Raw genomic sequence first — 22,215 nt, 5'->3', positions numbered from 1 at the left:
AGTCCTTTATATGGTATTTTATTCTCTCTTTGTTTATCTTTATTGGGTTTTTTTCTTAACAAAGTATTTTAAACAAAACCGAACTTGTCTTTATAAAAATTAAACTACCAGAAACTCATAGGGAAAAAAACCCATTTAAATGTACAAATGTTTTTCTGTCTAAAAGAAAGGCGCAATTAACCGATATAATGTATTAAACGGAACTACATATTACATACAAGTACATGTTTAAAGTTTCTCGTGCTCTTATCACAACTTTAAATAAAGCTACCAAAATGACTCAAATACGATTGGGGGATCTCGGAACAAGGAAGATGTTAGTCTTTCGCACTTAAAAAAAGTTTGGAGACCAACATGTTTTCTTGTTTTAAAAGACCTTGAAGAAATGTTTTTGACAAATATTTGTATTGCTTTATGGTTTTCCTTCTCTTCTGCTTACGGTAAGCAAACATTTATAAGTATACTTATTTCTTATTCGTTGTGAAGACTATGAGAGCTAGCTTTGTGTGAGCAATTCACATACCACAATACGAAATACTTCCCTTTATTTATTTAAGGAAATGAAGAGAAATCTGTTTATACATTCACGGTTTTTGCCATGAGATATTATCATTAATTTTTTTTGTTTTTTACCGACGAAAAAATAACGGGAATAAGGATTTCATATAACAATGAAATGATTCCATCAATTATCATGATTTTTACTTTTGATACAAATGCCCTCACCCTATAAATGATTTCTGACAATATTAATTCCTTTTGCTGTTTAACCTTTTGTTAATAACATCTCGGTGTTCTAAGGCGTGATCTTTTACGAAACACTAAAACAATCTTCATCATTTTTTTACAAATACAGTTTTATGTATAAACGTTTGTACCGTCGGGAACCGTTTGCTTTAATGACTCTTTGGACGATATGCTTAGTTTAATTAATTGCATTAATCAAAATGCAATATTAGCATCGTAACATGGCTTTATGGTGACAAATATTTAATCTTCTAACGTAAATATTTCACATATATTTCACACATACTACATTCCTTCGAAAACGATATACCAGAACGTTTGCCCCGAGGTAAGAAGAAAGCCTTGGAGTGTTATGTCGCCCGAAGTCGAAGTCAGAGGGTGACATAACACTCCAGGGCTTTCCTGTCACCGAGGGACAAATAGGCAGGCAATGTCGCCCAAGAAAACATAACATATTTTATATAACATTTTTAAACAAACCAAAGCGGTTAACGAACGTATTTTTCTTTAACAAACGTATTTTGTAAACAGGTTCATATTTTACAAATACGTTTGTTGTTTTCTGTAAGATCACGCTAAATTTGATTTCTATAATTATAAATTTTTTTTCTTATCAATCAAACAATTAAAGTACCACTGAATTTAAAACGGTACTGTTTACGTTTGCTTAGCAACTGGTTCTTTAAAGTTGGAACCCGACGCAATAAGTATGCACTAAAATTGCACGCGATTGAAATTTAACAGTTTTGGGAGGGCAATAAAACTATTTCCTGTGAAATATAACTTTCTGATGTGATTAAGCAGTTGTTGGGATATGTACATAAATTATCTTATTTGAGACATAACAAGAAAACCTATTCAGAAATGTCATATGTATGTATATTAGATAACAGAAAACACATGTGACAACTCATATATACATGGACAATGTAAATAAAAATGTGACACGATTCTGTGTTTAAATTGTGTCATGTAGTCAAGGTATTGTATTAGAACCTAGATTCAAGTGGAGAGTGTATTAAGCATCAGTCATGACAAAAACGTCATTCATGTAATTGCTAGGTACATGTAAAGGTATAACAAATGTCATTAAATACATTTAGCTTAGTTTTATTTGTACAAAAATTAAAAACATATTTTTACATTGATTAATCTGAGAACAACGTCTCACAAAATACAGGGACCATGACTGAACATAAAGCAATAGGGGGATAAGATAGAGTTATCTCTTTTGGAATTTTGAACCAACACATATAATATTCGCCCCCGTTTTATTTTCGCCTCTTTCGCCCTCGTTGTCAACGGACGAATTTAAGACTGGGCGAAATACGATGTCTCAAACTATCTCTCTTAAGGTAGTACAAAACAGATAAGCTAAATATTTCCTATCATTCAATCTGGTATGTTTATTTATTGTTCTTTGGAATGAAATTGTTAAATTTGTAAAATTGGAGAGAGAAAAAATCCGACCCGTCAGTGTGTTCCCACATTGCCCCAAACAGACCATTCGAATCTCCTTTCAGTGGAGTGTAAAATGAGATAGTCATTGTCATATAATTTCCTTTGCCATTAAGTTGTTTTGCAAAATGTTACAAATGTCTGTGCTGCTATTTATACAGGAGACCTTTTGTTACTTAAAGATACTGAAATAAATTATAACTTGTAACTTATAATAATTTCTAATGCAATAATATGTTTCATGGTGCTACCGTTGTGGCAAGCGCAGCAAGAAATTACACATACCTTGCATCATTGTCAGCTTAGTGTTATTAAGGTATTAACGAACGTCAAAAAATGAGAGAGAGAGAGAGAGAAAGAGAGAGAGAGAGAGAGAGATAGAGAGAGAGAGAGAGAGAGAGAGAGAGGGAGGGAGAGTGTTCCCTGTTTGTAGTTGCATATGTAAATTTAATGGTTTGACTATATGCAATATCTGTATAATTTTTTGACTGTTTATTTTTTCTCTTTATTCTTTTTTATTTAGTTTAAATGTCCTGTTGTTTATTTCCTCCCTACCCATATACTTACATGTACCTACTTACTGTACATGCATGCACAATTAGCTTAAAATTCGATCGATATGACAGAATATGATGGTTCTTGCTAGTATATATTTATATTATCTCTACCAGTATATTAAAAAAAAATAAAAACAAATCATATGTCAATGAGGCAGGTATCGCAGTCTATACTGAAATACATGTAGCTAAATACACGCATTACACATGTTTGATCCAAATTTAACGTGGGAAATATAGCGTGAGAGCACTATGACGTCATCCATAACCATTTTTGTCTTTGTTAACGTATCTCGACTCAATACGAAGGTATGGAAGTTTGTTACAAATCTCTTGTGTCTCGCCAAAGCTTGTGCGGTACTCAAAACGTGTCTTAAAACCTCAAGACACCGTAAATAACGAGTTAAATGTCGGTCATTTTTGGCATAGCACCATGGGTGAAAACATTAGAGAGCATTATGGGACGTAGACAAAAAATTTTGTTTGATGAATCTATAGGTTAAGCTCGTTATTTTTTCCGCGCACAGTGGTTCTTAGAGCTCGCTTCGCTCGCCGGTGCTGTGCACCGGCGGGCTGCGCTCGCTATAATGTAAAAAAAAAAAAGCGTTTTTGAATTCTCTTTTAAGACGAAAATTTGCAGCACTTAACGGTCTCTAAAAATAAAATATATGATTCAAATTTGAATAAAATTTGACAGTATGATTGTCACGACACTGTTATTAAAATATATCAAAATAAAGAATATTTAGCCATTGGTTTTAAATTAATTAAGGTTTAAGTATATATGACGGAGGTAAATATGGATAAAAATCCCAGATGACGTCATCATATTTGACCTTTGACCTATGGATATGACCTTGGAATTTGTTGGACATAAAGCAAGAAAATTGGTTGTGGCTGGGTTTTTTTTTAAATTCAGGTCTTTACTTTGGAAAAAAAATGTACATCATCCACATGTATATTTCAAAATTATCAAAATACGTTGTACCTAAATTTTTTCGGCCTTAAGTAATTGATGGATATAATTTATATAATTTTTAAGATAATGGATTGAAATATTTTTTACATAATATTAAGTGACTGTCATTATTTTGTTTATTTGAGAAAATATTTCAAATAAATAATTTCAGGGGTGTTTTGTATTACCTTAAAACACATCTATGTCTGGGCGAATTCAAGAGGAGCTAAAACTGTTCGCAAGAGTAGAAGGGCGAAAATTACACGGGGCGAAAAAATACCCTGTAACAGTTATTAAAATATTTTTGTTAATTCCCTGGGTCACCCGATTAACATTTTTCTAAACATGCTTCATTTGCATATGCCCCTTTTTTATTATAATTCTTCACACTCATAACATTCATCGATTCTTCTTATCTGTTGATTTGTTCGTCCAATATAGAAACTAATTTTAAAATTTTAAAATAAATTTTGTCAAAGGTAATGTAAACAAGTTATGCCTAAATACATCAATAGTTCACATGTACATTGTGTTCATGTTAAAGTTTACAATAATTCCATTCATCTGTATTCATTAACAAAACCAGGGTTACAAAACACGACAAAACTCAAGGTAACCGAAGCCATATGATTAGTAATGTGATAATCTTCATACAGAATGTGTCATTTATTCACCCTCGTGTGAAAAATTATAATTGTATATTTTTCTATAATGCAACGTATAAAAGTGCCTTTAAAAATACTACAGTAATTGGCAATGGTCGTTTTCAGTTGCACAGGCATAAAATTCATAAGAATTGCATGTTATATGAATACATTTCTGTAGTTTACAATCTCATCAAAATCCCGGAAATTGAGATCAGAAAGCCAGGATGCCTGACTCAAGTACAGAATTTTAGTGAAGGAAGAAGATATCATATTTAGAATAATTTTAAGCAGAATACAAAATCACAAAACATTTTTAAACGGCGCATCTTTTTTAACTGATAATTATATAATTATATAATCTGTAAATCATATTTATTTGGGTTAAATTTTTATTCAACAGAAAACTTGGCACTAAATAAACCAGCACATGAAGAGTACCCATACAATGTTCTTATTACTAACGCCAGCAAGGCTGTTGATGGACTTAAGTCTAATCTGTTTGGTCTTGGAGGACAATGTTCAATGTCAGCCCAAAATCAACGTACATCCACCTGGTGGGTAAATCTGACCAGTACCCGCAGTATCCACGACATCCGGATCTATTACAGGACGGACAATGTACGATGGGGTATGTTTCTAAAATTGTCAGATAAATTAAATTATTTATAAAAAAAGGAACATGTAAACAAATGGAATTTTTATCACTAAGGGTGATGTGTTGATTGTGTGGTTTAGAAAAACTGTAACATTACCGTACAGTATTTCATTTTGTTACATGTATCTTTCTATTTAGAAAAGCATAGAGAATTGACAAAATTTTCGATGATTGTAATAAAATACTGTTGATTATTTTAGATGCAACAAACGGATATACGTCGAGGTTTCTGGGATTTTCTATATACGTCTCAAACACAACAAACAAGTCGGAGGGAAAGCTTTGCTACAAAGACACCAACTTCACCCGTAGCACGATACCAGCTGTCTTTAACACCACCTGCTTTGTACATGGTCAATACATCATCTACTACAACGAGAGACTACCAGGAGTTACCTATCCTAGTGGATATTCTGACTACGCCTTTAACGACCTCTGTGAAGTAGAAGTCTATGGTAAACATGTTTATGTTTACTAGTTTGTCTGTAATATCTGCCTGTCTATCACTAATAGTTTTATCCTAAACTCAAGTAATACACTCGAAATGTGTGAGGTTTTCTGGGGAAAAAAAGGCGTTCTCTTTTATCACAAATAAACATTTTCGATTTTTTAAAATACATTTATGCTTTTGATAATCCTTTTTTTTTATTTATTTGATTTACATACTAACTCAGGTGACTAATATATTTAAAAAAAATGACGTGTTTGCTTATTAAAAATTTCAATAGCATACTCATTGTGACCTTGATATGAAAAAAGTGTCAAAAAAGCTTCCCCTTGCCAATATATTCGGTCGATAATTAAAATACAAACATAACTGTTGTTTTTAATTCAGAGAACTATTCAACTTTATTCATACCCTGTGATTACTCAATTCAGACATTACTTTATATGAAATCATACTTTTGTAGGATGTCCTACACCTGGCTTTTATGGTATCAATTGCACCATTCCCTGTCCTGACGTCAACTGTGGATTCTGTCACATCGAGACGGGCACCTGTCAGGGGGGATGTAAACCTGGATACAAAGGGCACCAGTGTGAATTGGGTACTCATTTAAAATTAAAGTCTCTGAAAATCTCTTCTAAGTTAGTTGTTATGTTCAATTATTATTATCATTTTTAAGGGTTCTCATATACATGTATCAGTCATCGTCATCATTATCATCATTGTCAGCATCATCATCATCATCATCATCATCATCATCATTCTATCATCACCATCATCAAGGAAATCGGCATATTTTTTTTTAATTTCTTTGCAATATATTGTCATCGTTTTTTTAGTCAATGCTTTTGTATTGTACTTCACATAAATATTTTCCTTAATCAGTGCATATGTTTAGTTACGACAAACAAATAAATGCATAGCTCAGGATTATATCAGCACTTTTCAAGTAAAGGAACGTTCAAACTATTTTTATTCAAACAATTTGCGTTTATCTCCCTACAATTTTCTCTCCTTGATTTTAATAAAGCTATAATGAGCCTAAAAGTTGCATGCACTACTGTATAAATACATTACATGCGTCTTCGTTTCAAATTCCAAACTGTTCACGCTACCTTTTGAATCATTTTTACCATAGAATGTGACAATAGAAAATACGGACACGGATGCCAAAGGAATTGTGGGAATTGTTTAAATAGAGCGCAATGTGACCACGTAATTGGAACTTGCTTACAGGGGTGCGAGGCAGGGTACAAAGGTCAAATATGTGATCAAGGTAAGTTACCTGTAATCGAAACGTTTGTTGATAACTTCGTAATGAATTATTCAAAAATGTTACATGTATCGTTATGTATCATTCAAAAAATTAAACTTTCTGTAAAAAAAAAAAAAGAATTAACAATGATATAGAAAGAGGTTTTCAATATCTTTTTCTGACATTTAAGTTATAGTTGTATGGTAATGAACTTACGACCAATGTTGTTTTTCAATGGGAAATAGTAATTTAATTAATGTAAACCAAGTTTTATTCACAATTGAGAAATTTTCGCGGTGTTAGCGAAAGCCTCGTCACCGCCAATATTTCTCGCCATGAACCAGTCTTTTTCGGTTGTTTTTCATTGCAACGTTGATCTCAATACGGCTAAGTCGCGAACATTAGTCGTTTTTATGCCATTAATTTACTAAAATATAACTAACTGATCGGTTTTTCGGCAATATGCATTACCCTGATCAACAACAATAAATTAGAATTTGATTTTTAATTGTAAGCTAACTTTAATTTGCGATTTATTAATAGTTTTTTTCATTCTTGCGATTGTTGTTTAAATTACTGACAAAACCGTACATAGATTTTATCTGGTAAAACGTAAGAACACACCAATTCCTTGTAATGATTTACTTAATGAAATTGACTTTTTAAAAGGAATTACTGTTATCAAAGTACTTACGTATAGGTAACCATTTACATGTATATAACGATATTTCTGCATTTAATTATCGCACTGGTGTTAAGTGTTGGGTTTGTATACATGTGTAGAGTGATTGTTTATGCATGAAAGTTTAAAAATTTTAACGAAGGTAATGGCAAGATTGGGTCACATGATTAATTCATCACCCTTCCCTGCCAAAATCGTACACAGGACTGGGACTCTTTACCTATCCCTTGCACGGGTGAGGTTAAATTTTGTATTGGGATACGCTATAAGTATGAGGTCTGTTTGCCCGTAAAGAATAAATATAATGATTTAAAGTTCTAAATTGTATAAAAAGCGTTGCATATGTGTGTTTATGTACAATTATCTTGTCATCTGTACATGTGTCGATTCTGTGTTACTTGTTTAATACAAATTTTCAGATTTGTCTTCATAATTAATAAATCTTTGAACAACATCCAAAAATTGGCTATATTCTAAATTCTACATATATTCTACATTCAGTGAAATGTATAATGCAAAATGCAAATATCGTGAAATTATTTTTATTTTTCATGCTTTTAACTTTTACCATGCGTGCATTTGCTTCTGATCGTTTACGATTTTAAGTGACATTTAAAACACACAGAGACTGTCGTACGTCAAAAGACTTTTACAAGTTGTAGAAACTTTAATTAATGTTAATATTAACCAGCAATTTACTTTGTATCAGACTCATTAACACCCAGCGTAACTCACATGTAAGCTGAATTTCTTTAATTTTAGAAACGAAAAAACTAAGAGTTGGTTATGTAAAATGCACAATGCTTTATTGAATGGTTGATACGGGCTAAATGGGCTAATTTAACCATCAGTGATATTTTTCCCAGCCTAACTGCTGTATAAGTAGCATTCAAAAGGAAAGGAAAAGTCTAGCTAGAAATCCACTTCACTAAAAGGGGCATTTAAAAGACATTATTTAACAACACTTTAAGAACAGAATTATAATCTCACCAAATATTGTTCCAAAATGGTATTCTTTGGAATTGAGTTTACTATATCATGTCTGTCCTTGGTTTTTATTCATTTAAATTTTGGTAAGGTTTGTTTGTTTGTTGGTGTTCTTTTATTAGTTGTCAATATGGTTGCGCAAACGTATATTTAGGTTGAATACAAAGAATGTACGTAATAAAAGACATATTTTGGAATGATAGATCCTCAGTACATGTGAACTTGAATTCCATATATAATCGGCCATTTCGGTCTGAAATTGTTTATTCTTAGTGTATTTATTAAGATATTATACTGCATTAGAAAGTTGAAATTGTCAATCATTGTAGTATATATTTTCAGATGAACTATACAATAAATATTGTCATTGTTTAAAGCTGTTAATTTGTAACTAAAGTTCGGACCATGCATATATCATAACATTGGCTAGTAACTAAACTTTGAACTGGATTTAATTAAAGCGTTTCGTATGGTTTTTGTGGGGTTTTTTTAAAGTTCGAATTCACGCAATTGTACTTGGAATTCATTCTTTCCATAAAAGTTTCAAAAATATAGCCCATGCATTACAGATAGAAGTGTCAATAGAATGGTATTACTAAACAAACAAAAAACAAATATGTGGTATTAAAGAACTAACTTTAAATACGCTGGTCTGTTTCAGAATGTGGAGTAGGATTTTATGGACGAGGATGTACGAGTCAATGTGGAAACTGTAATGACCAAACGGATTGCAGTCGCTTCAATGGAACTTGTTCAAAGGGCTGTCTTCCAGGATATCGCGGAGACACGTGCAAAGAACGTGAGGCTGTGGTTTAGTTATTGCATACGATACCCGCTATGTTAGACGTTTGATTGGTCTATTCCCACTGCCTTTAAACGTTTTCATACAATTATGTCGCTTAATTTCAACAATATTTTAATTATTTTTTCTCTCTTTCATACCTATAGATTCAATGCCGATTTACTATTATTTTATCATACTTGGCAATAAGCGTTCTGCCTATCACGCTTCAGCCAAGGATAAAAGGATTTTAAAAAAATAAAAATCGTTTTATCGTTTCTTTCTGCCGTAGAACACTTTTTAAATACCTCATGCAAAATAAAAGCAATAAAAACAACAAAGAAGCAAAAAACGAAAAATACTAAATTCATCTTTTAATTGCACTAACTCTGTTATTCATAGAATGTGATGGTGGGCTTTACGGAGTGAACTGTAGCATGCCATGTGGACACTGTCTTAATAGCCAACAATGTCATCATACAAACGGAACATGTGTAACTGGATGTGACCCAGGGTACATTGGAAAGACTTGCACTGAAGGTACAATTCATCGTCGTTTTAACTATTGTTTTGCGCTATATCAATCTATAATGTTTTGCGCTAAACAACATATTATAAATTTCAAAATGTAGAATAAAAATCTGTTATAATATCAATAAATTTTCCAAAATATCAAGGTAAGGTAATTGCAGAAGGAATCATATTTAAAATCTAATAGCAATGTAATATTAATGTCATAAAAAAATATTCATTTATTTTGATAAAGTCACACATCTTGTATTTTCCAAGATCTATCTGTTTCTGTTACAGTATGTGTTATTGAAGATCGTTATATTCGATCAATAACGATTTATTTTTGAGTTAATGCTCATATATTGATTAAACTACATTGAAATTATGATGAACACGTTGTGAAAGGATCATTGACCTTTGTAGCTTGTCTTGCTGGAACTTTCGGAATGAACTGCAACAAAACTTGTAGCATCAATTGCAGATATTCAAAACGTTGTAGTTCTGAAACAGGAAACTGCATTGGTGGATGTGTAAAGGGTTGGAAAGGGTCTCACTGTAGTAAAGGTATATTTACATTATATTTTATATATTTTCTATATATGTATAAATTTGTTTTTTACTTTTTACACAACATGAAGGTATATATAAATGTGCATCGGTATCAATTCAATACATCGAAATGAATTTTGACTGATACAAAAATCTTGCAAATTTCATTGTCAACTTGTTCGATTTAAAAAAAAAAAGAAGAAGAAGGAAAAAATAACGAATCATTCAAATGTATTCCAGTTTTTTCATACTTTCATATTTACGTCACAAAGTGCTGAAAGAGATAAGGTACTTGAAAATTATGTGCCTACAACATGAACCTGTGTGTGAGCGAAAGGGAGCACGGTTTAAGTACTTTCAGTACTTTGATTGTGATTCATATTGTCTTTTTGTTCTCGTCAAGTCCAAATACAGACACAATGTACATATATGTGTACATGCATATGCGTTAATCTATCATCACTTTGTATATAGTATATATTGTATATCATTATATTGTATAAATATGTATATATATACCATATTTCAATAACATCAATTTACATAATATATTTCATAAATGAAACAAATCAACGTATCAAACTTTTAAAATAAAAAAGTGTTGTGATACACAATGATTTATCAAATAAAGGTGACGATTATTACGGATTCAAGCCTTCAAGCCTTCAGATCTGAAATAAGATAAAAAATGTTCACATATTGTCAGATATTCAGCCTCCAAGTAAAAAATATATGACCATAATTTTTGTTCGCAGAATGTGACGGTCATACATATGGATATAATTGTCAAGAGCACTGCGGAACCTGTCAGAATGGAGAAGAGTGTGATACAGTGACTGGAGTGTGTCCCAATGGCTGTGACACTGGTTACACGGGGGACAACTGTAAAAAAAGTAAGTTTTAATTGTATTTGATACCAATTAATCATTCTTAAACACCATTCTCTTTCTTTCATCTCTTTCGTACTTTTCTTACATCAATTTTGCATGCTTACAATTCAGTATTTATTTTTGTGTTAAAAAATTTGGCCGATGTGCTCCCTCGATGTATTAACGTTCAAATAATTGTAAATTTATGATAAATGACAATTTGTTTTTCTTTTGAAACTTTTTTTAATAGCTTGCAGTAACAACACATATGGACTCTTTTGTTTGTTGACTTGTGGTAACTGCATTGACAAACAACAATGTCATCACGTGACCGGAAAATGCCCAAAAGGATGTGCCGTGGGATTTCAAGGAGAAAAGTGTGACAAAGGTAGTTTTATTTTGCACTTTATCAGCAAAACATAACAAACTTTTTATATCATGAAAGCATTTATATTTTGAACTTTTTAAAGTTTTGACGTCAAATTTAAAACTATATGCTGAGATTTTTGTGATCGGCTTCGGCCGATCACAGTTGTGTCTATATGAGGCATCCGGCAAATGCTTCCACGTGCGCACACAGTCCGCTTGCATAAGTAGTTTTTACAAAAAACTTGAAGTTTGGTTAAGTATTTATATAACATTTCACTCAGATTTATTTCAATTCATTTACCTTAAGAGATGCAAACATACATAAAATACAGTTCGACCCGTTAATTCAAGAATGCACATTTTGTCTCACGCGTAAGAATTTCGATCGAAAGATTCATTCAGTAATGCAGTTGACCTCGATTAACTGACCTCAATCATAAGAAGATGCTCCATGAACTGACCTCAATCTATTGATGTTGCATAATAGTAGCTGGGAAGACGGCTTGATGAAAAAACAAGGTTACGTTATAATGCGACCTCAATAGCAAGTAATGATGCCATTCAATGTTTTCAGTCGCATTAAATTTTTTTAATGCAACTCTTTCTTTGTATACATGTTAATGCCCTACTCAGTATTCTGAAGAAGAAGAAGAAGAAGAAGAAGAAGAAGAAGAAGAAGAAGAAGAAGAAGAAGAAGAAGAAGATACATTAACATTTAATAATTACGTTAAAAATATAAAACTAGACAAGGAGTTAACGAACGGCTTTCCCAAAATTTGTTTCAAAATTAAATTTTTTGACGGTTTATAATGATAAAACTGTGATGTACAGACTCAAAATATTCTATATTTTGTAAAAATAAAGTACTTTTTAAATTATTTTACATCAAATTGATCATGTTGATCGCTTCTAGCTATCAATATATTATTATTGCCGATCATTCCATTAAAAGGAATACTTGTTTCATTTTTAAATGTTACTTACAGCACAGTGTCTGCTCCCATCAGCAGAGTCAGCCGACCATCCCTCCATTACTTACATTTTGTCTGCATTGCTCGCCATCTGTGCCATCGTTATCATTTTCCTTACCTTAAGGTAAGATCATTGCAATAACATATAATTAAAATCAAATAAAATTCAAAACTTATGAATGTGCAAAAAGCCAGGTTGATCTAAAATGCTTTAAAGCAATCTTAAAGCTCATGAAGTGATTTTTTGATATAAAATACTGTGTTAATAGGAGAAGTTATCTGTTTAATGTCTGTTTTAGGTTTGTTTTAAGGATTTTTGTATATTTTTGTCAGACTTTCCTAAGGTTGTTTTTAAATTTACTTTACCAAAAACAATATTAAATTTTTGTTGCAGTTTCCTCTGCAATTAATGTTCGCAAATGCTTAAAATTTAGCACAATTTTTGTTTTGGCATGTCATATGGTAGTATTCAGTTACACCTTGTATAAATTCAGCAACTATTCATTGCAGATGGTTGTAAATTTTAACATACTTTTTCTTAAGCCAGGCCATATGATGGATTTTTTTAACAAATCTTATGTCAACTTTCTTTTAAATGTAGTTTTTGTTGTTCTTATATATGAACATTGTCATAAATATCTTATTTAATGGGGTTTGAAGATGATTTTTGTATTTAATATGTGAAAGGAAAATACTGTAAACGTATTATATTTGGCGTGTACAATATTTGGCGGCAATTAGTTTTTGAACAAGTTGGCGTAGATTTGAATTAGCGTATTCTTGAACGTGACTATTTTTACATATATGTATTGCATTAAGCAATGTACTTGATTCAGCGGAAGCTGAATTCCGTCAAAAACGCTAAATAGAATACACAGCCAAATGGAGTACGTTTACAGTAGGAGCAGCGAAGAATAAATTCATTATCTGAATAATCCTTTGTTTTACCAGTAAAAGTACAATGTTTGAAATCTTACACAATCTCCTATATATAAATGTGTTCCTTTAATGTAAAAAGATTGATATCTATTTGATCCGTGTCACTAGCTTTTATTTATATGAATGGTCTATGGTGTTATGTAATCAATTAAACATTAAATTTATACACAGCGGTAATGTCCTCTTCTTTTATAACCCAACTCCTTGGACTTAATTAGAATGTTTATCATCAACTCCGTTCATATTAGCTCACTGCTATTGCTTTGTTAATGAATTATATTGAATATAAATATATATATTTGACCAGATTATGCAAACACGAACAATGTTATAAGTGCAATCAGCAGAAGCAACCGAAGGACAACAAACCTGTAGACACTGCACCATCTACAACTGGTCACGACGTCAACGTTGATGACGGCACGGCATACCAGGAGCTCAACGAAGTCACCAATCAACCACAGAGAGGTGATCTTGGTCACACCGCCGTCAACCCTGATACTTACGTTAATGTTGAGGGAGATAACTCAGCGTATCAGGCGCTAGGAGAAGTCACCCAGCCGTCTCTCTATGATACGCCTTTCCAGAAATAAGCAATTTTTACGTTATTGCAGATTTACCCAAAAAAAATCCTTAAAATATTGCTATTTCTTAATCGCAATAATGCCGATATAAACCAATTGTTCATTTTTGTTGTATAAACAACACACTGTGTAACAAAGGAAAGTTTTTGGAATCTGAGAAATCTATCAACATTTTTTATATCAATTTTTTTTCTTTGCTTATTTTTAGTCATGATAAATGAAAGGAAATCGTGGGGTTTTTTCACGCACTATCTGTTATCCTTGTTCTGTCTTAGTAACACGAATTTTAATAAGATTTTTTTAAGTTCGGGGCGAACTGAAGGTAAGTTGTTATAGATACCCGTATTACAACCTTAAGGTATAACTACATACATGTGTATTTGAGGTTTATACCTGAGTAATCAGCAGTTATTATTGCATTGCTTGTACATGTGTTTCTAAATATATGTAATTTATTAAAATCAGTATCTGTTTTCGTATTTCAACAGACCATTTGTGTTCCCCCTGTTTTGATTATCCTTGCGTTATTTCATAGAATCCACATCAATGTATATAAATTCTTATCTTCCTCATTATATATATATATATATATATATATATATATATATATATATATATATATATATATATATATATATATATATATATATATATATATATATATATATATATATATATATTAAAGGTATACGATACACTGTAAAACTGTAATGGCGTGCGACAAGTTCTCGTCAAGTACCATTTCTCGCAAGTGCATTGTTACGTCACTTTTCGTATATTATTTTATGTGTTGATAAGATGGCGTCACAATGTACTAGCGAGAAATGGTACTCGGCGAGAACTGGTCGCACGCCAGTATGATTATCAGCATGCAGTGGGTGGTGTTTTATTTCATAGACGAAATGTGGTGATATGTATTTTTAAAGAGATTTATTATTAACCCGTTACTGACGTTTGGATTTTCAAAAAGTCGTTTTTTGTCATCGTATATATTTTCACAATTTCATTTTCATTATTTTCTAGATTATATAATTTTTAAGCATGATAAAACATCATATATGTGAAAGTTTATTGGTTTGTATTTGCAATGATGTTGAAGGTCATATATACACTCAAGATTTCATTTTTATCCAATGCAATTTTGTTTTTATTCACTGTCATAGTCATAGTAATTTCATAATGTCATAGTAAAGTTATATCCTTTTGAAATACTTTTTTACATGATAAATCTAATGTTCTTTACCTAAATGTTTTTTTCCAATAATTATCATATTGTTTCTTTCAGACATAGAACTTTGAAGATATTTATTGACATAAATGAATTACCTCATTACAATACTTTATCTTGGTTTTAATATTTATCTATCACTTTGATACATTACTGTGTTTTCATCATTGTTTTATTTTATGTTTAATTTACAATTTTTTAAATGTTCATGTGTTCTTAATTTAATAAACTCTATATCCTGAACCTGAATATTGCTTAAAATAATCATAAATCCGTTTAGCAAAAATTACACAATTTAAAGTCAATGTTATTCAGCAACATGCATTTTAACCAGTTTCTCAATATTACACACTCCTTATTGAAATACCTAATACATATTTTTGAGATCTTGAATTTGTTTCAAGTTCATAAGAAAGGTATTGCACGCGGCATCATAATACTACTGTAGAAGTACTTTTGTCCGCGTGGTATTCATTTACGCTATGAACGCGGGCACAAATTTTCCGCGGAATTTTTTCCCAGTGTACTTAAAGTGCATTTTTGAATGGCATTACATAAATAAGGATACTAGTAATCGGAAGTTACTACATTATAGAACACTTGCACATACGTGTACCCAATGTATATCGTTTTTATCTATGTAAACTGTCAAACAAAATTGTATTGAGAATTCACATAATAAATAATTTAAGCTCCCAAAGATTTGAATTTTCTGTAAATTTACTTACATGAAATTTAAACTTCTCCAAGCTTGATATAACGGCACGTGTCAGACGACAAATAGCCCCAAGCGTGTTTTTACTGCAATTTTTAGATCCCTTTGTGCTCTGATTTTTAATTGATTAAACTGATCAACTCATAATTTAAACGACATGAGAACCAATAAATTGACAGTTAATAAAGATTAAATGGTGTTTCAGACGATTTTAGCCAGCGTCGTAACATCTTGACGGCTAACTAATGACTACCGACCAGTGCACAACCGATAATTACTGTTCACTGTGAACAGTTATTACAATTTAAGTCCAAAGTTTGACAAATTCTAGGTAATGAAAATCGCTCAGAACTATATGTAATAATAGTTATTCAAATGATTTTTTTTTCGTTCAAAGAATCCGCGTAAATTTTTACCCGCGGATTAAATTGATATTGTGATTCCGCGGAATTATGACCCCGTGAAAAAAAAATCCGTCTACAGTATTTTTATTTATTTTGAAATTATTCTGACCAATCTGGATATTCTAGCAATATACAAGGTTCTTTATGTTTGACTTTTATTTCAGAAGTTATTGCGTCCAATTAAACACCTAGAGGTATCGAAGAAAAAAACATAATGACCATAACATTGATAATTTCTATTGGCATATATTCATAACATATTTATTTAATAAAAAATCCACATTTATCATTTAATAGTCTTAAGAGAGATTAATTATTAAGTCTATAATTATAACAGCATACATTGACAAGTTTACATTTGAGGCCTGCTTCAAGAACAAATCTTTCTTCTTCAAAATATAAAAAAAAAAAAACCCAAAAAATTCAGCATTTAAAATGAGATTAATTTATTTTTATTTAATCATAATAACAATTATGAGTGACGTCTTCGCCTTGGTACAGCCAGATAGATTGACATAGATAGATAGATAGATAGATAGATAGATAGATAGATAGATAGATAGATAGATAGATAGATAGATAGATAGATAGATAGATAGATAGATAGATAGATAGATATGACACAGTGTGTGCGCAAGTCTCACACTCACACTGTGAAATCATTTAAATTCGTTGGGGCCAATTTTCGTGTATTTCAGATATAAACCTCTGTGTACAAATCAATGAAAGTGTAAGCTTGAAATCAAAATGTAATTAAAAAATCTTTTTTAAGTTTGATGTCTCTTTGAAGAATATTTGTTTGCCTTTCATTGCTGAGGTATTGTAGGATTGTCAATTCGTTTTCCTTAGTTCTGAAATCTATATTCACTGTAACGTTTCTGGCAGACTTTTTGACAGAGTTCCTTTGTTTTGAAATTATTTGTGTTACCTCCGCAACATCCGTAGTCAAACGTTATACAGGTGCACGTTTTGTAGTCGTAAAAATATCGTATGCACCGATTGTCTCAAGTCCCTATATCAGATGGTTATCTGCATATATCTTTCCCTAATTTAAAAATATTTTAAGTGATTAGCAATGTGCATAAAATGAAATATCAACATATAGCAAATAACGTTTGGGTTGTAAAACAGATTATTCCATAATCCTATTAAAGTTTACATTTTTTTCAATAAATGGCTGTTCATTCTACTGCATTTATAAAACAAAGCATTTCAAAGTTTAGTTATTTAACGCTCATATTTTGCAATTCATCTTGCACAAGAAATGTAGAAATATGTAAATAATGATGACCTAAATAACAAAAGAGCGAATTATTTAGACAACTTTCATTAGGACTCTGTCTTTAATTATGTTGAAACAAAAAGCAAACGTTGTTCTTCTTTGTAATCTTCAATAAATGATAAATCTATACCTGGTTTAATAAATCTTTTCAGAACGGGTAAAATTGTTAAGACATGCATATCATTTTGTTTATTGCCAGTGTATATACCGTATGTCTGGTAATTTTTCGAGGATCTTATTTTCGGGGGTTTTCGCAAACTCTTTTAAATCGAAGAAAAAAAAATGAATGCGCAGAAATTACATCCTGCATCATTTTCTATAAGAAACTTTTTAAATCGCAAGTGATAACAGATACAAATTGAAAATGTCACAGATTTTTATTCAACTTTTGCAAACTTTATGTCACTTGAAAAAAAACTGGATATACAGTGAGTTGTATGAAGTTTTTGTGATCGGATTCGGCCTATCACAGTTGTGTCCATATGAGGCATCCGGCAAATTTAACTATTTGCGCACGCATTGCGCCTTGCAGTGTTTTATTTACTAAGCAATGACAACCTTTTTTAAATTTATAAATAGACGTAGATTACTATAAACGTTACTCGTATCATTTTATCCTGAAAATAAAACATTTATAGGGTTACCTACATAATGATTCAAATCACGTGTTTTTTCACATATGCGTATGAATATTAGTCGGAAGTATGATTCGCCTACTAAGTGTAAAGTTCATTCATGCCTTGCCATATTTCGGAAATCATTAAAACGGTGCTATATAGATATTTTACTGCATGTAGTGTATATTATATTAACGGAGTTGACCAATGGTATTTCATGCCGATCATTCCTTTAAACGGAATACTTGTTTTTCGGCCTAATCACTTATCGACGTGTTATCAATACACATGATCCGGATAGCTCGGGGTGATTTCAATCTATTTATAAGATGCCAATCAGCTTACCATATCCTTTATGTGATTGGTCGTCATCGTTGTCATCTGACCCACTAACTACAATCTGAAAAAAAGATGACATGTTAAAATGTTTTTATTCATTTCAAGTCACTTTATTCAATTTTTGTGTAGCACTTTTAACTCAGCATGCATGGCTAATGACCTAAGTTTAACTTTTGCACTCCACATCCAAATTATGCACTCTCAATAAAGCATAATATATTGCAGACGTGCATAACCCTATCACGCGTGCGATTATACATGTACATATTTGCACGAAAAATTGATTATTAAGAAAATCACGATGAAATGTTTTATACAAAGCTATTGAATTCATATGATATAATTGTATCTTCATTTTTCTGTAAGGTTTCACAAAAACATAAGATTTCATTCTAAAACGATTAACGTAAATTCCAGTTTCAATTTATGTCAATGTTCTTTGCATAATTTTTATAACGTAAATGAAGTCTAACTCCATTTGTATTTTTACAAATCGAAGGTATCTGTACAACCAGACAGCCCAGCACGGACAGACAGCACTGGATAGATGGATGGATGGATGGATGGATGGATGGATGGATGGATAGATAGATAGATAGATGGATAGATGGATAGATAGATAGATAGATGGATGGATGGATGGATGGATGGATGGATGGATAGATAGATAGATAGATAGATAGATAGATAGATAGATAGATAGATAGATAGATAGATAGATAGATAGATAGATAGATAGATAGATAGATAGATAGATAGATATTGTATGGTCTCTTGAAGTTATATAAACTAATGCATTAAGTTTTAATTCAATACAATGCAACAAAAAATCAAGTTGGTTTGAAATGTATGGTCTCCAAGAGAATAATGATGAATTGAACTTTTTATTAAAATAATGTACAAATCAATGTGTTCTCCATTACTTCACACTAAATCAATGATCATACAACTACCGTTAGAAATGCTCACAGTAACGAACTCTATTCTTAATAATAATAGTAAAATGTGAAAAAATTCAAAACGTGTTGCTGAAAATATAGTAATTAAAATTAAAAATCTACCATTGAAATTAGTACAACCAACTCGTTGTTTTCTTCTTTGTTGAGTGTTTTTTGTAAACAATCAATGATGATTTATACAGCAATAATATATTGCGGCCCATTTGACGCTTGCGTCAATATGATTTTTTGTTGCAGTATCATATACATTTACCCGTGTGTTTGTTGTATCTTTTTTATATAAAACTTAATCTTATCCAAATCTCTTTATTTAATAGTCTCCGGTTCAAATCAAAAATCTAAATAAAAATTACTTTAAATCTAATCAAATTTTACATGTACTTTCGTCTTGACTTAAATGGCCTAATCAAATGCCATTTGACCAGGAGGAGCATTCAAATAAGGAATATTATAATAATTTGAATAAATTTAATCTAAATCTAAATAAATTTACGTTTTTAAATTCCTTACCACTACATCCTATTTCCCAAAATTCCCTTATTAATATTTTCTTTCTCCAACCAAGTTCCAATACAACCTTAGAAATTATGAATTATAGCTTTATTACTCACTTTTTGGTTTCTTGCACGCATTACGGCAGAGAGACCTAGATTAAGTTGTTTGCATTTCCTCCACATCAACTGTACTTGAACTTCATGCACGCTTTCTTTTTCCTGTCATAGTTATAATGTATGCATACCTCTCCACATTTTCCAACCTTTCGGGGCAGTCTGCACGCTGCTCTTGCTGACATCATGTAATTTACATAAAAAGTTTACGTAGATATTAATGAACCCAAAAATAAATACTGCATTCACATTTTTGCTATAGTTATGAAAAGTTTTGAAATGGTTAATAGAGAGTGTGGCTTAAAATAACCAAAGTGCTTTCAATTTGAAATTAAATTTCGCAGCATTCAAATAGTAGGATTAAAACTTGTTACACAATGTTTTTTTCTAGAAATGAATAAACAATTGACGACTGATGGAAGAGTTATAAGATCATCATTGCTATAGCCATTTCCAGAGTTAGAACGTCTTACCGGAAGAGTAGCGATAGCGACGGCCGCCAGATTCGCAGACTACTACCTGCGATAAAGAAGAGCAGATTCTTTTTCAATATGTATGTTGTAAAGAAGCTGGCATTAATATTTACCTTTTCGTCCCTTTTCAACTTTACCCCTAAACAATAAAGATTATTTCTTCAAATGGTCGACTTCGAGTTTCGGGCCAACAATTACTGCGTTTGATTTTCTTTCTCGGATAAAAAAAACTCATTTCTATCAGAAAATGTTTAGTTTCTAAGTTAATATTCATATTCAATGTCAGGAGAGTTTAACTGTTTTTTAGAGATAGTTCCAATTTATGATCATGAAAACAAATATTGATTTGTCCTTTAACAAAAAAAAATACTTAATATGAATAAATCGAAATGTTAACTTTTTCTTAAAACTGAAACAAAGTAATGAAGACTTTAATCTTTATTTAAGTTTTTAGTCCATAAGTTTTAAGTCCATAAGTAGTGTCGTTTACTGAAATTTATTTTATCAAATTAATTCAGTACATAAAGAGTGAACTTCATTTAATTTGATAAATAAATTTCAGTAGACGACAGTACGTATACCTAGCATCACAATTTCAGAGAATAGTGTGTCATCAATTTCTATGCGAATTGAATTTAGCTTGGTGAATGTGAAAGGACACGAATATGTTAAAAATTAAATGAAGAATATTTGAGACGATCGTTTTTATTTTATTATTATAATTGATCGTTTTTACTACAATTCATATGATTTTCAATGAAATAGTTTTGAATAAGATTTCAAATGCAATTTTGAAAGTAAAATTCGTCTTTTATATCTTATGCAGAACATAAAATACAAAATATATTATTTAGTACCTCTCTCTTAACCCACTCTTTTCTATATTGATTATATATAGGAATAACACTACAGATTAACTGAATTTATTATATAAAGTGTAACGTGACGGACTTGTCAATGAAATTAAAACAATAGTTCTATTTACAGTTTATTTACATATTTACACATGTACACTACAAGAGCAAAATACATCACTTATGATGAACTTAAATATCTGTCCTCTTCAAGTCTTACTCTCCGACTCCCCCTCTCTTTCTCTCGTTATCAGTTTTACTCCCCCCCCCCCAGGTTTTCCCAGCCATAAATCACCCATCATAGCGCTCCTTGGCTAGAGAGAAAATAAACAATTAAACTAATGATCCCCCTTTTCCCACAGGTCTGATAAGACATCAGAGACCCACCAGCTGTACAGATCTGTAATGCTAAGATCAGAATTAAGGCAATTGTTGCTCAGGTGAGCGATGTGGCCCCTGGGCCTCTTGTTTGTTTGTTTTTTGTTAATCTCGATGCCAATTTCACAAAGACATGCCTGCACATTTCTTTCCACATTACTTTTCATTAGTTGATATATTTCATTTCTTCTTCCACACTAGGGCAATGATTATAGTTAAATCCAATGGACAACAAAGTACATGAGGAAAATAAGTTAAAAGTATTAACTTTAAACTGCCAAGGCTCAATGATTTTAATAAGAGAAAATATGTGTTCAAAAATCTTAGAATGAAAAACTACAATTTTTATTTTTTACAAGATACACATTTTAATGAAAAAGAGGAAATAT

At 31.3% G+C, this 22,215-nt stretch overlaps 1 protein-coding gene and 1 pseudogene across 1 annotated transcript; both read left to right on the top strand.

Moving 5' to 3' along the window:
- The first annotated feature begins 694 nt into the window (after positions 1-694).
- LOC128171554 (adhesion G protein-coupled receptor B1-like) overlaps positions 695-22,215 on the top strand; it is a 67,913-nt pseudogene continuing 46,392 nt past the window's right edge.
- LOC128171596 (multiple epidermal growth factor-like domains protein 10) lies at positions 10,127-14,506 on the top strand. Its single transcript, XM_052837393.1, has 5 exons — positions 10,127-10,252; positions 10,993-11,130; positions 11,357-11,494; positions 12,450-12,570; positions 13,693-14,506. The coding sequence occupies exons 1-5, from the start codon at positions 10,135-10,137 to the stop codon at positions 13,976-13,978; spliced, it is 801 nt and encodes a 266-aa protein (XP_052693353.1). The 5' UTR covers positions 10,127-10,134; the 3' UTR covers positions 13,979-14,506.

Source organism: Crassostrea angulata, chromosome 2 (assembly GCF_025612915.1).
Source record: "Crassostrea angulata isolate pt1a10 chromosome 2, ASM2561291v2, whole genome shotgun sequence".
NCBI classification, from domain to species: Eukaryota; Metazoa; Mollusca; class Bivalvia; order Ostreida; family Ostreidae; genus Magallana; species Magallana angulata.
Note: the sequence above shows the minus strand (reverse complement) of the source record. Positions and strands in the feature narration are given on the sequence as shown.

Excerpts from the sequence above, each read along its gene's own strand:
- LOC128171596 (XM_052837393.1), top strand. The coding sequence starts at position 10,135 with ATGAACTGCAACAAAACTTGTAGCATCAATTGCAGATATTCAAAACGT. Across the intron at positions 11,131-11,356 it reads GGGGGACAACTGTAAAAAAA|CTTGCAGTAACAACACATAT; the intron begins GTAAGTTTTAAT and ends TTTTTTTAATAG. Across the intron at positions 11,495-12,449 it reads AGGAGAAAAGTGTGACAAAG|TGTTACTTACAGCACAGTGT; the intron begins GTAGTTTTATTT and ends TTCATTTTTAAA.